The sequence below is a fragment of the Pseudophryne corroboree genome, chromosome 3 (assembly GCF_028390025.1).
Source record: "Pseudophryne corroboree isolate aPseCor3 chromosome 3, aPseCor3.hap2, whole genome shotgun sequence".
NCBI lineage: Eukaryota > Metazoa > Chordata > Amphibia > Anura > Myobatrachidae > Pseudophryne > Pseudophryne corroboree.
Window position 1 is genome coordinate 232,345,715 of NC_086446.1, and position 15,828 is coordinate 232,361,542.

General features: G+C 47.8%; 1 protein-coding gene and 1 non-coding gene across 3 annotated transcripts in view; both read right to left on the reverse strand.

Annotated features, from left to right (window-relative positions):
- Positions 1-15,828, reverse strand: part of CSE1L (chromosome segregation 1 like) — a 238,785-nt gene that overhangs the window by 154,226 nt on the left and 68,731 nt on the right. For both annotated transcript variants that reach the window (XM_063958891.1, XM_063958892.1), the window contains exon 9: positions 10,216-10,308. In XM_063958891.1, coding sequence (XP_063814961.1) covers positions 10,216-10,308 — 93 coding nt within the window. The remainder of the gene's footprint in view (positions 1-10,215; positions 10,309-15,828) is intronic.
- On the reverse strand, positions 8,780-8,916 carry LOC134899980 (U8 small nucleolar RNA). Its single transcript, XR_010173502.1, has one exon. It is a non-coding gene; the product is annotated as a U8 small nucleolar RNA (small nucleolar RNA).

Below are 15,828 nucleotides of genomic sequence, written 5' to 3' on the forward strand. Positions count from 1 at the left end.
CCCAAGGTGCCACTGGAGGCACAAAAGGGGGCTGAATATGCAGCACTCCCTTAACAACGTCTGAACTTCAGGCAGCGTCTTTCCTAGCCTTTAACAGCTTAGGAATCACTTCATCTGGAACGCACTTTTCCGTTAGGATCCGGCCTTCAACCGCCAAGCCTTCAAACGCAGCCGCGGTAAGTCTTGGAACAGACAGGGCCCCTGCAGTAACAGGTCCTGTCTGAGAGACAGAGGCCATGGGTCCTCCGAGATCATTTCTTGTAGTTCTGGGTACCAAGTTCTTCTTGGCCAATCCAGAACTACGAGTATAGTTCTTACTCCTCTCTTACTTACTATCCTCAGTACCTTGGGTATGAGAGGAAGAGGAGGGAACACATAAACCGACTGGTACACCCACGGTGTCACTAGTGCGTCCACAGCTAATCGCCTGAGGGTCTCTTGACCTGGCACAATACTTTTTTAGCTTTTTGTTGAGGCGGGACGCCATCATGTCCACCTGTGGCCGTTCCCAACGGTTCACAATCTGCGTGAAGACTTCTGGATGAAGTCCCCACTCTCCCGGGTGGAGGTCGTGCCTGCTGAGGAAGTCTGCTTCCTAGATTTCCACACCCGGAATGAACACTGCTGACAGTGTTAGCACGTGATACTCCGCCCATCGGAGAATCCTTGTGGCTTCTGCCAACGCCATCCTGCTTCTTGTGCCGCCTTGTCAGTTTACATGGGCGACAGCCGTGATGTTGTCTGACTGAATCAGCACCGGCTGGTTTTGAAGCAGGGGTTCTGCTTGCCTTAGGGCCTTGTAAATGGCCCTTAGGTCCAGAATATTTATGTGTAGGGAAGTCTCCCGACTCGACCATTGTCCTTGGAAGTTTCTTCCCTGAGTGACTGCTCCCCAACCTCGGAGGCTTGCATCCGTGGTCACCAGGACCCAGTCCTGAATGCCGAATCTGCAGCCCTCGAGATGAGCACTCTGCAGCCACCACAGCAGAGACACCCTGGCCCTCGGGGACAGGGTGATCAGCCGATGCATCTGAAGATGCGATCCTCACTTGTCTAACAGGTCCCACTGAAAGTTCCTTGCATGGAACCTGCCGAAGGGAATTGCTTCGAAAGAAGCTACCATCTTTTCCAGGATTCGCGTGCAATGATGCACCGACACCTGTTTTGGTTGCAGGAGGTCTCTGACCAGAGATGACAACTCCTTGGCCTTCTCCTCCGGGAGAAACACCTTCTACTGTTCTGTGTCCAGAAACATGACCAATATCAGCAGACGCATCGTAGGAACCAGCTGCAACTTTGGGATATTCAGAATCCAGCCGTGCTGTTGTAGCACTTCCTGAGATAGATAGTGTTACTCCGATCAACAACTGCTCCTTGGACCTCACCTTTATAAGGAGATCGTCCAAGTACGGGATAATTATAACTCCCTTCTTTCGCAGGAGTATCATCATTTTGGCCATTACCTTGGAACACACCCTCGGTGCCGTGGACAGACCAAACGGCAACGTCTGGAATTGGTAATGGCAGTTCTGTACCACAACCTTGAGGTACTCGTGGTGAGGTGGGTAAATGGGTACATGTAGGTAAGCATCCATGATGTCCAGTGATACCATAATATCCCCCTCTTCCAGGCTTGCAATAACCGCCCTGAGCGATTCTATTTTGAACTTGAACTTCCTTATATAAGTGTTCAAGGATTTCAAATTTAGAATGGGTCTCACCGAACCGTCTGGATTCGGTATCACAAACATTGTGGAATAGTAAACTCGTCCCTGTTGAAGGAGAGGAACTTTGATTATCACCTGCTGGAGGTACAGCTTGTGAATTGCCGCCAGTACTACCTCCATTTCCTTGGGAGTAGCAGGCAAGGCTGATTTGAGGTAACGGCGAGGGGGAGACGTCTCGAACTCCAGCTTGTATCCCTGAGATACCTGTAGAACCCAGAGATCCACCTGTGAGCGAACCCACTGGTTGCTGAAGTTCCAGAGACGGGCCCCCACCGCACCTGGCTCCACCTGTGGAGCCCCAGCGTCATGCGGTGGACTTACTGGAAGCAGGGGAGGATATTTGTTCCTGGGAACTGGCTGTCTGGTGCAGCTTTTTCCCTCTACCCCTGCCTCTGGGCAGAAAGGACGCGCCTCTGACCCGCTTGCCTTTCTGAGGCCGAAAGGACTGTACTTGATAATACGGTGCTTTCTTAGGCTGTGAGGGGACCGGAGGTAAAAAAGTCGACTTCCCAGCTGTTGCTGTGGACACGAGGTCCGAGAGACCGTCCCCAAACAATTCCTCACCCTTAATAAGGCAAAACTTCCATGTGCCTTTTAGAATCAGCATCACCTGTCCACTGCCGAGTCCATAATACTCTCCTGGCAGAAATGGACATTGCATTAATTCTATATGCCAGCCGGCAAATGTCCCTCTGTGCATCTCTCATATATAAGACCACGTCTTTAATATGCTCTATAGTTAGCAAAATAGTATCCCTGTCAAGGGAATCAATGTTATCTGACAGGGAATCAGACCATGCTGCTGCAGCACTACACATCCATGCTGAAGCAATAGCAGGTCTCAGTATAGTACCTGAGTGTGTATACACAGACTTCAGGATAGCCTCCTGCTTTCTATCTGCAGGCTCCTTTAAGGCGGCCGTATCCTGAGAAGGCAGTGCCACCTTTTTTGATAAGCATGTGAGCGCTTTGTCCACCTTAGGGGATGTCTCCCAGCGTAACCTATCCGTTGGCGGGAAAGGGTACGCCATTAGTAACCGCTTAGAAATTACTAGTTTCTTATCTGGGGAACCCCACGCTTCTTCACACAATTCGTTTAACTCATCAGATGGGGGAAAAGTCACTGGCTGCTTTTTCTCCCCAAACATAATACCCTTTTTTGTGGTAACCGGGTTAATGTCAGAAATGTGCAACACATTTTTCATTGCCGTAATCATACATCGGATGGCCCTAGTGGATTGTATATTTGTCTCATCCTCGTCGACACTGGAGTCAGACTCCGTGTCGACATCTGTGTCAGCCATCTGAGGTAGCGGGCGTTTTTGAGCCCCTGACGGCCTCCGAGATGCCTGGGCAGGCGCGGGCTGAGATGCCGGCTGTCCCAAAGCTGTGTCATCGAACCTTTTATGTAAGGAGTTGACACTGTCGGTTAATACCTTCCACATATCCATCCACTCAGGTGTCGGCCCCCCAGGGGGCGACATCACACTTATCGGCACCTGCTCCGCCTCCACGTAAGCGTCCTCATCAAACTTGTCGACACAGCCGTACCGACACACACACACAGGGAATGATCTGACTGAGGACAGGAGCCCACAAAGTCCTTTGGGGAGACAGAGAGTATGCCAGCACACACCACAGCGCTATATAATCAGGGATGTACACTAACACAAAGTGATTTTTCCCTATAGCTGCTTTACATATACAATTTGCGCCTAAATTTAGTGCCCCCCCTCTCTTTTTTACCCTTTGAGCCTGGAAACTGCAGGGGAGAGCCTGGGGAGCTGTCTTCCAGCGGAGCTGTGAAGAGGAAATGGCGCCAGTGTGCTGAGGGAGATAGCCCCGCCCACTTCTCGGCGGACTTCTCCCGCTCTTATATATATATATATATTATGGCGGGGGATTTTGCACATATATAGTTTATTGGACTATATAATGTGCTTTTTGCCATAGGAGGTAATCTTATTGCAGCCCAGGGCGCCCCCCCCCAGCGCCCTGCACCCATCAGTGACCGGAGTGTGTGGTGTGCATAGGGAGCAATGGCGCACAGCTGCAGTGCTGTGCGCTACCTTAATGAAGACCGAAGTCTTCAGCCGCCGATTTTCAGGAAGTTCTTCTTGCTTCTGGCTCTGCAAGGGGGACGGCGGCGCGGCTCCGGGACCGGACGATCGTGGATGGGCCCAGTGTTCGATCCCTCTGGAGCTAATGGTGTCCAGTAGCCTTAGAAGCCCAAGCTAGCTGCAAGCAGGTAGGTTCGCTTCTCTCCCCTCAGTTCCTCGTAGCAGTGAGTCTGTTGCCAGCAGATCTCACTGAAAATAAAAAACCTAACAAATACTTTCTTTACTAGAAGCTCAGGAGAGCCCCTAGTGTGCAACCAGCTCGAGCCAGGCACAGATTCTAACTGAGGTCTGGAGGAGGGGCATAGAGGGAGGAGCCAGTGCACACCAGATAGTACCTAATCTTTCTTTTAGAGTGCCCAGTCTCCTGCGGAGCCCGTCTATTCCCCATGGTCCTTACGGAGTACCCAGCATCCACTAGGACGTCAGAGAAATCAGGATTTTGGTACTTACCGATAAATCCCTTTCTCAGATTCCACAGGGGCCACTGGAGCGTAGTTACAATGGGGAAATAGTAGGCAGTAATTGGGAGCTGGCACTTTAAAATTCTCACACTGTGGCTAGCTACTCCCCTACTATCTCCCCTCCAAGCCAGTCTACGTAAAACTGTGCCCGAGGAGAGCTGGAATAAACAAACCGTAAGGTAGAGGAGGTTAATGACGCCCTGTAAACCAGGAGAACACAAACCAAACCTGGAACAGAACCTAACAAACAACCGGCTAGCCCGAACTCAACAAGCAGTCATATGGTGATCTGCAAACTGTTAAGCAAAAAACAAGGAGGAACAGCGCTGGGCGGGCGTCCAGTGGCCCCTGTGGAATCGGAGAAAGGGATTTATCGGTAAGTACCAAAATCCTGATTTCTCCTTCATCCACTAGGGGCCACTGGAGCGTAGTTACAATGGGGACGTCCCAGAGCTCCCAAATCGGGTGGGAGAGCGCTGAGAGTCCTGTAAAACCGCTCGGCCAAACGGTGATGCAGAGGCCGCAAAATTGTCAAACTTGTAGAATTTGACAAAACGAATGTCGGTCCGACCAAGTAGCCGCGCGACAAAGTATTCATGGAGACCCCACGGGCAGCTGCCCCCGAAGGTCCCACCACGCGCTTAAAGTGCGCTGAAATGGTCAGATGTATGCAACAGCCCAACATAAGCTGGGCCCCCCGGCTACTTAGTACGGGAGCATCGTACAGAACAAAGAAGAAAAACACTTCGTTGAATAGCCTAAGACCTCTGTAAAGAGAGTCTGCGAGCCCTGACAACATTCTAAGAGGACTGAAAAACACTAGTGTCAGATTTATATGAAAAAACGGACATCCCCTTTGGAAGAAACGACCGCTGAGGCCGAAGCTCAGCCGGGGAAGTAGCTAATAGAGTACTCCCTGAAAGAGAGCCCGAACTTACGGCCGCCAGGCTAATTTCTTTTGGAAGAAAACCGAAAAAGGCAGAGACCTAAAATTCAGGTCAATGTGGTTTGAAGCGCAGCGGAGCAAAACCTCCCAGAGAAACCAAAGATGACGGCTGAATGGTAACTGAAAGAAGGGGAAAACCCCCTTTTTTCCTTATCATGTCCAATACAGTTTTCCAAAAGTGGCAAAAGCGAGAAGAGGTGACAGACTTCTGAAATCGGGGCCTAGTAGGCCTAACCGAACTAGGAAACTCCTCCCTTCTGAGGTCTCGTGAACAGACACACGGTTAAATGAAACCAGTGTAAGATTGAACAAAGAAAAGGACCCTGTTGAAGTAGACAGTCCAGTCTAGGTAGGAGCCAAGGCTCCTCTACTGACAACAGGTGTAGCTGTATCTTCAAGTCATGGGTGGCCCAACCAGAGCCACCGAGAGGACTAGCACGCATATTCCCCTCCTGTGTTACCGAAAGTGAGGTAGAAATAGAAAAGGAGGCAGGATAGAATAACCAGAAACTCCCAGGAGCCCTGAGGGCATCCTCGGCTACTGCCACCAGAGCTCACGTCCGTGAGTAGTAAAGAGTTAAAGAGTCAGTCAGAACGCCCTGAGGTCGATTCGGAATCTCCGCCCACAGCAGACCAGCTGACAAAACTCCGGGGAATGTTCCCTCGCCCAGGAGTCCGACCTGGTGGCCTGACCTGGGAAGAAGATTGTTGTCTCCCGCTCAGAGGGGAATGTAGGCGACCACTCATTGCGTCGCAACTTGTGTTGAGAAAACGTCTACGAGGAGCATAAATTAGATCTGAGTCGAACCAGAAGCTCCTGGATCCTCCGGATCTTCAGAAGACACCTAATGTACAGAGTGGGATAGTAGCAGTAGATTGCCCCATTAGGGAACCAACGTCACCCCCCTGAAAAAGAGTTATTCTGTGATCTTCCTGAACCCTGTGGGAGCGGAAGAGAGACCGAAAGGAAAGGACTTACAGTGAAAATGAGAATCCTGTAATGCGACTCTGAGTAAAGCCCGATGAGGAAACCCAAGGGAAATCAGTAAACAGGCATCCCTGAAGACAAGGGACGCGTAAAACTCCCTTTCTTGTTTAAACTAGCAATCACAGACTGAAAGGATTCTAAGGCCAGAATAGGCCTGGCCGAGCCAACTGGCTTCGGAACGTGAAAAAAACAAAAGCCGGAGAAGTGTCTCGATTCAAATGATATGTAAAAAACAGGGATCAACACCCTTTGCGGTTAGAAGCATATGGAGCGCCGCCTGCAGTCTGACTCTCTTGTCATCGTAAATCGGCCGACCCCTGCCGAGGGACTCCCGAGACGGTTGTACTCCAAAATCTAGTCTGTAACAGCCCAAGCCTTCTTCCACCGACCTGCGCCCACCCTGGGACCCTCCAGGTGGTAGGAAAGTCTGACCTGTAGAGTGTGTATAGGATGATGTAAAATCAGACTGGACCGAGGTTGTTGAACCTTCAGTTTTTTTTTGTTTTGTTTTTTTTTTAGATCCCCTGGCGACGGAGATATCGCCCGTGTGGAGTCGAAAGCTTGAAAGGGCACGGTAAAACTCTAAAGGAAAGACCGGTAAAGGTCTGTCTTGGAGCTGGGGCAGAAGTAGGAGAAAACAAAGTGGACTTACCTCCAATGGTTCAAGAAATCCTGCAGAAAGTTCCTTCCCCTGAACCATCTGCCCCGTAGGATTTCATGTTCACCTGTCATTGTCGCAGCCCCAGAGGTCGTCGGATTAAGACAGCCCAAGCGAAAATGCAGGTTCCGAGTCTGTAGACGTGGAGACCTCCAAAGAACATAAAGCAGAATCGTGATTCTGACCGTACCAAAGTATCAATTGATCCTGATGCGAAACATCCTGTAACCTAGAGGACAATTGTTCCACAACCTACCTGCTCCGGACAAGGTAGAACCCCGCTGCCGTATATGTCTTCGATGGATCCCTGAGCAAGGTTGCCTCAGGAAAATGGCAGCTTGTTGGACCGGCGATACATCGAGGGATATACCCTGGAGAGGTACTGATACCATTTCCTGCCGTCTGCGGGGAAAGGATAGGAAAACAAACATTGTTTGATACCTGAAATTGTGTATTCGGGTGTCTGCCGGCCGTCTACCGGAGCCTGGCCAGCTCATCCGAAACTGGACCAGTCGCTGTCATTTCGCCATTGGCGTCGAACCCTGATGGACTTGACATGTCCGCCTCCTTTACCTGCAGTCTCAGACGAACTGCTGTATAATGCACCTGGATATTCTGAGACACTGGTTCAGACTCCACAGAAAACAGACATCAGTATTGTAACATGGAAGGTTAGCAAGGTTCCTTTAGAAACCTGGAGAGGTGAAATGACGTACAAGGTCTCTGGTTACCAGTGACATTACCTGCATAATCTGAGCTGTTCAAACAGGGGTGTCCTGCAGGTGCGTGGAGGGCTAAGCAGATGGCTCCACCGCATACTTCACACCTAAGAGGGAATTCTTTGACTATCCCAGGTGAGACAAACGAAAGGAGAAAAGGTGGGTTAAACAAACACAGCCCTATGTAAGGTCTGCACTATAACGTGTAGTGACCGACACGATTCAAATAAACTTTCTGGAGCAGCGGAGACCTGAACCAGTAACGCTGCGCTGTGGGACAGGAGTCTTAGCCCTAGGCTATAGGAGCTCTCCTTAAAGTTTTGTTTGGATTCAAAACCCTTGTTCAGATACCCGCTACTAGCGTACTGAGCCACAGCGCTATTTGTCTGATGCCTTACACACATTCCCCAATTACAAATAGCATTAGTAACTAGTGACACCAAGGAATAATAAAGGGAGGACAACACCCCGCCCTGTATGTAGTGTACCGCTAATTAAGGTGCACCAGATGGCAAGGTGGGGTATCTTGTTATTAGAAAACATTGCGGAAGTGTCTGTTTTATCCCCTATATATGGTATTGTATGGATATATCTATATACATACCCACACACGTAATATATATATATATATATATATATATATATATATATATATATATATATATATATATATATATATATCTATATATATCTCACACCGCAGTGAACCCAACCGGGTAGATAAATACTGTGCACCTAATAGGGTAGATAAATACTGTGTATCTGTAGGGTAAAGAAATACTGCACAGTAGATTTTTAATTATTAATGAGCTGAGTCCCAGCTCCTGTAATAGAGCAGGTTTCCTGATCTAAATGACTGAAATGCCGGGCAGAGGACTCCCCTGCAGGGAGGAATGTAGCCAAAGCAAGATGTAACAATATTTCTGCAGCACACTGCACAGAAAAGCTAAAACCCCAGAGACAGGTGTGTTGCCTAGAGACAATGAGAGCTGGGAGCTGCCGCCGGGGGGAATAAGCTTCACCCCCCTTCCCCCCTCATACCTTATACATGTTAAGCAAATTAAGAATCCTCCCTGCGCAGCCAGGAGAGGAAAGAAGCTTTCAGCGGGCCGGGGAGCGGGGGACTGTGGTGTTTTTAGTGATCATCAGTGAGCGATGGTATCAGAATGACACCCCCCCCCCCGGTTGTCGGTCAGGGTGGTGCAGGGGAACTGTATAATCACATACTCAGCCTCCCCCATTCATCATGTCTGTTTCCCCATAAGGAGGAACAGGTAAGGATCAACCTCACTGATGATCTCGTCATGCAGCGGCCGGGGAGCGGAGAAAGCCCGCCGAACAGAGCGGGAGTTAGCTCCGCCCTCCTAGTTCTTGGTGGCCGCTGCTGTCTCAGTGCATCCCCCGGCCGCCTGTATGCTGCGGCCGGGGAGCGGTGTGCGGCCGGGGAGCGGAGAGCCTGAGCCCGCCGAAAAGAGCGGGAGTTAGCTCCGCCCCCTCGTTCTTGATGGCCGCTGCTGTGCTTTCTCCCTGCATCCCCCGGCCGCCTGTATGCTGCGGCCGGGGAGCGGTTTCACTTCTCAAATTAAAAACCACATTATCCCCCGGCTGCCTGTAAGTGTGTATGCTGCAGCCGGGGAGTGTAAATGTATCACCCGGCTGCCTGTATGCTGCAGCCGGGGAGTGAAGAGCGTTGAGCCCGCTTACAGAGCGGGCTGAAGCTCCGCCCCCCACATAATGGCGCCAATTTCAAATCAGTAAGTGCGCCTTTTATGCACTCCAGCCTGGCTATGACTGGAGAGTATAGGAGAGCCTTGTATTAAAACATTGAAAAATGTAAAAACATACATCAGTCTGGGGAGATTGTACTCACCGCTTCCTTCTGTCAGGCGTTTCGACCCAGCGGCCCCAACACGCGCCGCACGCAGCGGTGTCCGGCCGGAATCTTCTGTGGTGGAGCGGCCCCGACACGCGCCGCACGCAGCGGTGTCCGACCACGTATACTCACCGCTGCCATGCTGCCGGAATCTTCTGCTGGATGGTGTGGCCCCGACACGCGCCGCACGCAGCGGTGTCCGGCCAACTCAGGAGAGCTCAGTGTCTCCCTCAGCCGGGGCCCATCCCGAGCCGCACGCAGCTGCGATGGGACCCCGCCGGCAGCTCCCGCGGTGCAGAATGGCAGTGGCAGAGCTGCCAGTCTGTGCGTGTGTGAAAGAAAAATAAAATAATAAAGAAAAAGGTAAAAATTCTTCAGCTAAACCCAAGTGAACCAGCTCACCTCGGGCACTAAACTAAGACTGGCTTGGAGGGGAGATAGTAGGGGAGGAGCTAGCCACAGTGTGAGAATTTTAAAGTGCCAGCTCCCAATTACTGCCTACTATTTCCCCATTGTAACTACGCTCCAGTGGCCCCTAGTGGATGAAGGAGAAACTCACCATATTTCCAGGAGATTATATTGCTGGACCTGTGTAGAATGCCCAGATGTACCCTTTGGCGCATATATTGCATGTAAACCTGTCTCTGGTGCTAGCCAGTGGCTCCTGAGCCATTTACCTCACTGCACGTCCCTGCTGAAGCCACAGATTACAACAATACTCACGTCCGTTTGTAAAAGCTTATTGTCCAGAGTTAGGAGGCTGTGAAAATTGTTCATCCAGGTTTCCATGTTATCTTCAAAGAATTCAGGAAGATCCTACAAGGCAGGAAAATAACATTATGGAGGGTACATAAGGATTTGCTTTATGAAATTAGAACCCTGAACACGGGAAAAAAATCATTACAAATATTAATCTGTGTAATGAATTAACATCTACATTCCCGAGCTCTTTTTTTTCCCCTCTTTCTTGGAAATTGCAAGAAAGATACCCAAAAGCAAATGTGTAAAGAAACTAAAGAAATTAGCTCAGAGCAAAATCCTTTACGAGTAGTAGAATTACAGATCACTGAAGAGAGTTCTACTCCTCAGTTTACCATCTAGTGTTGTGCGATTTACTTTTACATTTTCTAAAAGCATGTGTTGCTTCATTACTAATGCACCTTCCCAAAACAGAAAAAACGCTTTGAATGCATTTTTTTGTCTTTACTTAGGTTTTTTTTTTTCCCTTAATGGTTTTTGAGTTTTTTGCAATTACATCATACAACTCAACTGTAAAACTCCCAAGAAATAGTAATGCTCACTACATGTCACAACTGAAACATAGGCATGTTTTCCAATAAAGAGCATTATAAACAAGTGTTGTCCATGGTTATTGCATTTTGTGAATACAAGCAGTAGAAATACATATATAGAACTCGCAGCAGAGACACCAAATTATACGCCAAGCAGACACTTTTTATAGTTAGCAAACTACTACCAACAGAGCCAAGTCTGAATCTCACAGTAATGCATAAACGGCGAGTCCAACCATCTATCCCAGATTTTATGGTATTTGGTTTCCGCTTGTCTGGATATATACACATTTCTCATGCTTAACAACCTTGTTTGTGAGAGACGGCTATGCCTCGGTCCTAGGGCCGCTAAAAGACAGCCATGACCTGGCTATACAAACTTATACCAATGTACATAGGTTAACAATATACTGCTGTGTATTCCTGTCAAGAACATCATCGTCAAAGGCAGCCAGCAAACACACTGATGGAGTACACGCATCCAGGGTAACACCAGTGCAGGCAATGATCCAAATAGTTTCAGTCCAAATTCAGCTAATCACAGGGCATGACCATAGTAGATGCCAAAAACGTACCTTCCAAGGATTTACACTTAGGACATCTAGAACCTCCCTAAAACCCATCCAAAGTAGACGCTCAGGTGTCATATACACTCTATGAAGTATAAAAAGTTGGATTTGCTGAAACCTGGTAGAAGTGGAGGAAATACGTGGACCACTCAAGGCATCGTCCCAGGTGTCCTGGGATAAAGGACCCAAATCGGCCTCCCATTGTGCTCGGAAGTGTGGCAAGTCATCCCTATAATGTGCTACAAGCAGAGTAGAATATATCTGGGAAACAAGGTGGGAACCGCCCAATGATAGCAACAATTGTTTGACAGGTGATTGTTGTAGAATAATAGAGTTATTAGGGAATTGAGTAGCTCAGGCATATCTCAATTGTAGGTAATGGTAAAAATAGGTATGTGGAACTGGATGATCCGACTGTGAGAATGTTTTAAATATGGTCCCCAAATATCTGCCCAATAGAGGTAATGCCCACCTTCTCCATATCACTCATAACTGTAGTCCTACCAGTTCTTTAAAACCAGCAGTACCATCCAGCAGGGTATCTGGGTCCCATCCCTCCATCTGCATAAGAGCATTAGCCTGTTTCCAGACCAATATTGCTTGTTTAAATAGCCGGATCTTTATCAACATTACCTGTCAAACAATGCAAAGGTGTAAGCCCTGGAATCATGTCTGAGACCACCAAAGTAGGGAGACCTAGACTAGTCTAGTCCATAATCCATTCGGAAATATGGGTTAGTTGCGAGCATAACAGGAAAGTTTAAAGAAGGTCAACGCCATACACCATGAGTCCTTTATGCGGGTCAAAGTAACCAATTTGATCCACACCCGTTTGCTAGACCAAATAATCGAGGATAACTTGCCATCTATTCGTTTAAATACTGCTTGGGAAATATATATTGGGGAGTGCTGTAGTACATACAAGTTGGGGTGTGCCGTCATTTTTAGAAGACTAATCCGTCCTGTGACTGTAAGCGGAAGTTTACCCCAAACCGCTATTCTACATTTTAAGTAGTCTAATTGGGTTTGTACATTAAGAGCCATGTAGTGAGTTGGGTCATTAGATAGCCATATACCAAAATATTTAAAGACATTCACCCACTGAAGTGGAAGAGGAACCCCAGGACACGGCCCCCTAGATGGCATTATACAAGAGTTATCCCAGTTAATCGACAACCCAGAAAGTCTTCCAAATTTATTATTATTATTATTCAGTATCAGAGGTATGGTAGCCGCATAATTGGATACAAATAACAATACGTTGTCTGCGTATAATGCAATTTTGTCCACTCTTGGGCCCATAACAAACCCAGATATGGCGTCATTATGACGAATAAGGCAAGCCAGCGGCTCCACTGACAATGCAAACAGAGTGGGGGAGAAAGGGCAACCCTGTCTGCCCCCTTTGTAATGAAAATGAGGAAATAAAACCATTGACAAACTCTAGCACAAGGAATGTTACACATCAGTTTGACCCATTTAATAAACCAGGGGTCTATCCAAATTTCTCCATGATCCCCCACAGGAATGCCCACTCAAATGAATCGAATGCTTTAGCGGCACCTAATAAAACTATAACAGAAGTACGGGCAACCCCACGGGGGACCTGAAGGTGGGTACATAATCTCCAGAGGTTGATCATAGTGGACTTGCCAGGCATAAAGCCAGTCTGGTCCTCATGAATTAACTGAACAATAACTGAAGTCGAATTGCCAATATTGTGGCTAAAATTTTCATGTCTGTAGGTAGGAGAGATGGGCCTATACGACTCTAGTGGTGTCCTCATCAAGCTCCAATAGCACTACAATCAGCGCCTCAGACATAGATCCTGGCAACAACTCTGACTAATAGTATAGGTACATAAAAATCACCATGCATTTTATATAATTCTAGAGGGATTTTATGGTTGCTTTTATTTCTTTAACAGAGTGGGGAGTCAAGAAAGTCACGTACTTCAGGAGTCAATGTCGGCATGGGTACTGCACCTAGGAACGTCTGCAAGTCACTGTCAGCACAGGTCAGCCTAGTACTGTAAAGCCAACTATAGTAATAAAAAAATTGTCTAGCAATATCAGGGATTTGATTACACACATTTCCATCCCGTCCAGGGGGTAAATTTACTAAGATGGGAGTTCTATTTAAGATGGGATGTTGCCCATAGCAACCAATCAGATTCTTCATCTCATTTATCTAGTACCTTCTAGAAGATAATACTTGGAATGTGATTGGTTGCTATGGGCAACATCCCATCTTAAATAGAACGCCCATCTTATTAAATTTACCCCCAAGTATTTTGACAATAGTATCATATGGTTGCTCAGAGCGCGCCAATCTAGCCAAAAAACTACCCGGTCAGTCTCCAGTTGCGTACTGTGAATGTTTAATGAAAAGCATCCTGTGTTTGCCTTATCAGTTAGTCATTCCACTCCCTTTGAGCAAGTACCCAGGCCTCCTTAGAGGAGTCCAAGTTGTCAGACAAGTAAGCAAGTTCAAGAGATCTACAAAAAGCCTCCAGCTCGAGTTCCACCTTCTTATAGGATCTCTTCAAGGTCTGCCACCGTCTGAATAAGAGTACCTCGTATATAGGACAAACGCATCCCAAAGCATTGAAAGGGAAGCTGTACCCTCGTTAAGTTCCATAAACTCTCTCCACATACCTTCTATTTCCGCAACAGAGCCCATTTGCGTAAGCTAAAATTAATTTAGTTTCAAGAATGCCTGTCCCCGTAATCCCCCCATATCTAGAACCAGTGATATCGGGGAGTGATCTGAAATTCCCCATGTTCCATACTGTACAGAGCGTACTCGTGGCAATAGCTCAGGGGACAACGAGGCCAAATTCTATTCTAGATAATGCAAAATGTATAAGTGAAAAATAGGATTTTAATTACCTACCGGTAAATCCTTTTCTTGTAGTCTGTAGGGGATACTGGGAATCCATTTAGTACCACGGGGTATAGACGGGTTAACTAGAAGCCATAGCACTAAAGAAGTTTGACTGTGTGCAGGCTCCTCCCTCTATGCCCCTCCTACCAGACACAGTCTAGGAAACGAGGAGACGGACATACTTTGAGAGAAGAATATAGTAAAGGAAAGTGGTGAGAATTCGAACCAGCATAACCAGAACAAGAGGAAAGCCATGCTAACCAAACTTGCAAACAGGGACAGCAACAGCTGACCCAAACATTACTGAACCAACTAATAGGGCAGGAAGAACGAAAGCACCGGGCGGGCTTCCCCTACTGATCAAGAAAAGGATTTACCGGTAGATAATTAAAAATAAGATTTTACTTACCGGTAAATCTATTTCTCGTAGTCCGTAGTGGATGCTGGGGACTCCGTAAGGACCATGGGGAATAGACGGGCTCCGCAGGAGACAGGGCACTTTAAGAAAGAATTTGGATTCTGGTGTGCTCTGGCTCCTCCCTCTATGTCCCTCCTCCAGACCTCAGTTAGAGAAACTGTGCCCGGAAGAGCTGACAGTACAAGGAAAGAATTTTGGAATCCAGGGCAAGACTCATACCAGCCACACCAATCACACCGTATAACCTGTGATAAACTTACCCAGTTAACAGTATGAACAACAACAGAGCATCAGATCAACCCTGATGCAACTATAACATAACCCTTATTTAAGCAATAACTATATACAAGTATTGCAGAAGAAGTCCGCACTTGGGACGGGCGCCCAGCATCCACTACGGACTACGAGAAATAGATTTACCGGTAAGTAAAATCTTATTTTCTCTAACGTCCTAGTGGATGCTGGGGACTCCGTAAGGATCATGGGGATTATACCAAAGCTCCCAAACGGGCGGGAGAGTGCGGATGACTCTGCAGCACCGAATGAGCAAACACAAGGTCCTCCTCAGCCAGGGTATCAAACTTGTAGAACTTTGCAAAAGTGTTCGAACAAGACCAAGTAGCTGCTCGGCAAAGCTGCAATGCCGAGACCCCTCGGGCAGCCGCCCAAGAAGAGCCCACCTTCCTTGTGGAGTGGGCTTTTACTGATTTTGGCAGCGGCAATCCAGCCGCAGAATGAGCCTGCTGAATCGTGTTACAGATCCAGCGAGCAATAGTTTGCTTTGAAGCAGGAGCACCCAGCTTGTTGGATGTATACAGGATAAACAGCGACTCAGTTTTCCTGACTAGCCGTTCTGGCTACATAAACCTTCAAAGCCCTGACCACATCTAGTAACTCGGAATCCTCCAAGTCACGAGTAGCCACAGGCACCACAATAGGTTGGTTCATATGAAAAGATGACATCACTTTTGGCAGAAATTGTGGACGGGTCCGCAATTCTGCCCTGTCCATATGGAAAACCAGATAGGGGCTTTAATGTGACAAAGCCGCTAATTCTGACACACGCCTAGCCGAAGCCAAGGCTAACAGCATGACCACCTTCCACGTGAGATATTTTAACTCCACGGTTTGAAGTGGCTCAAACCAGTGTGACTTCAGGAATCTCAACACC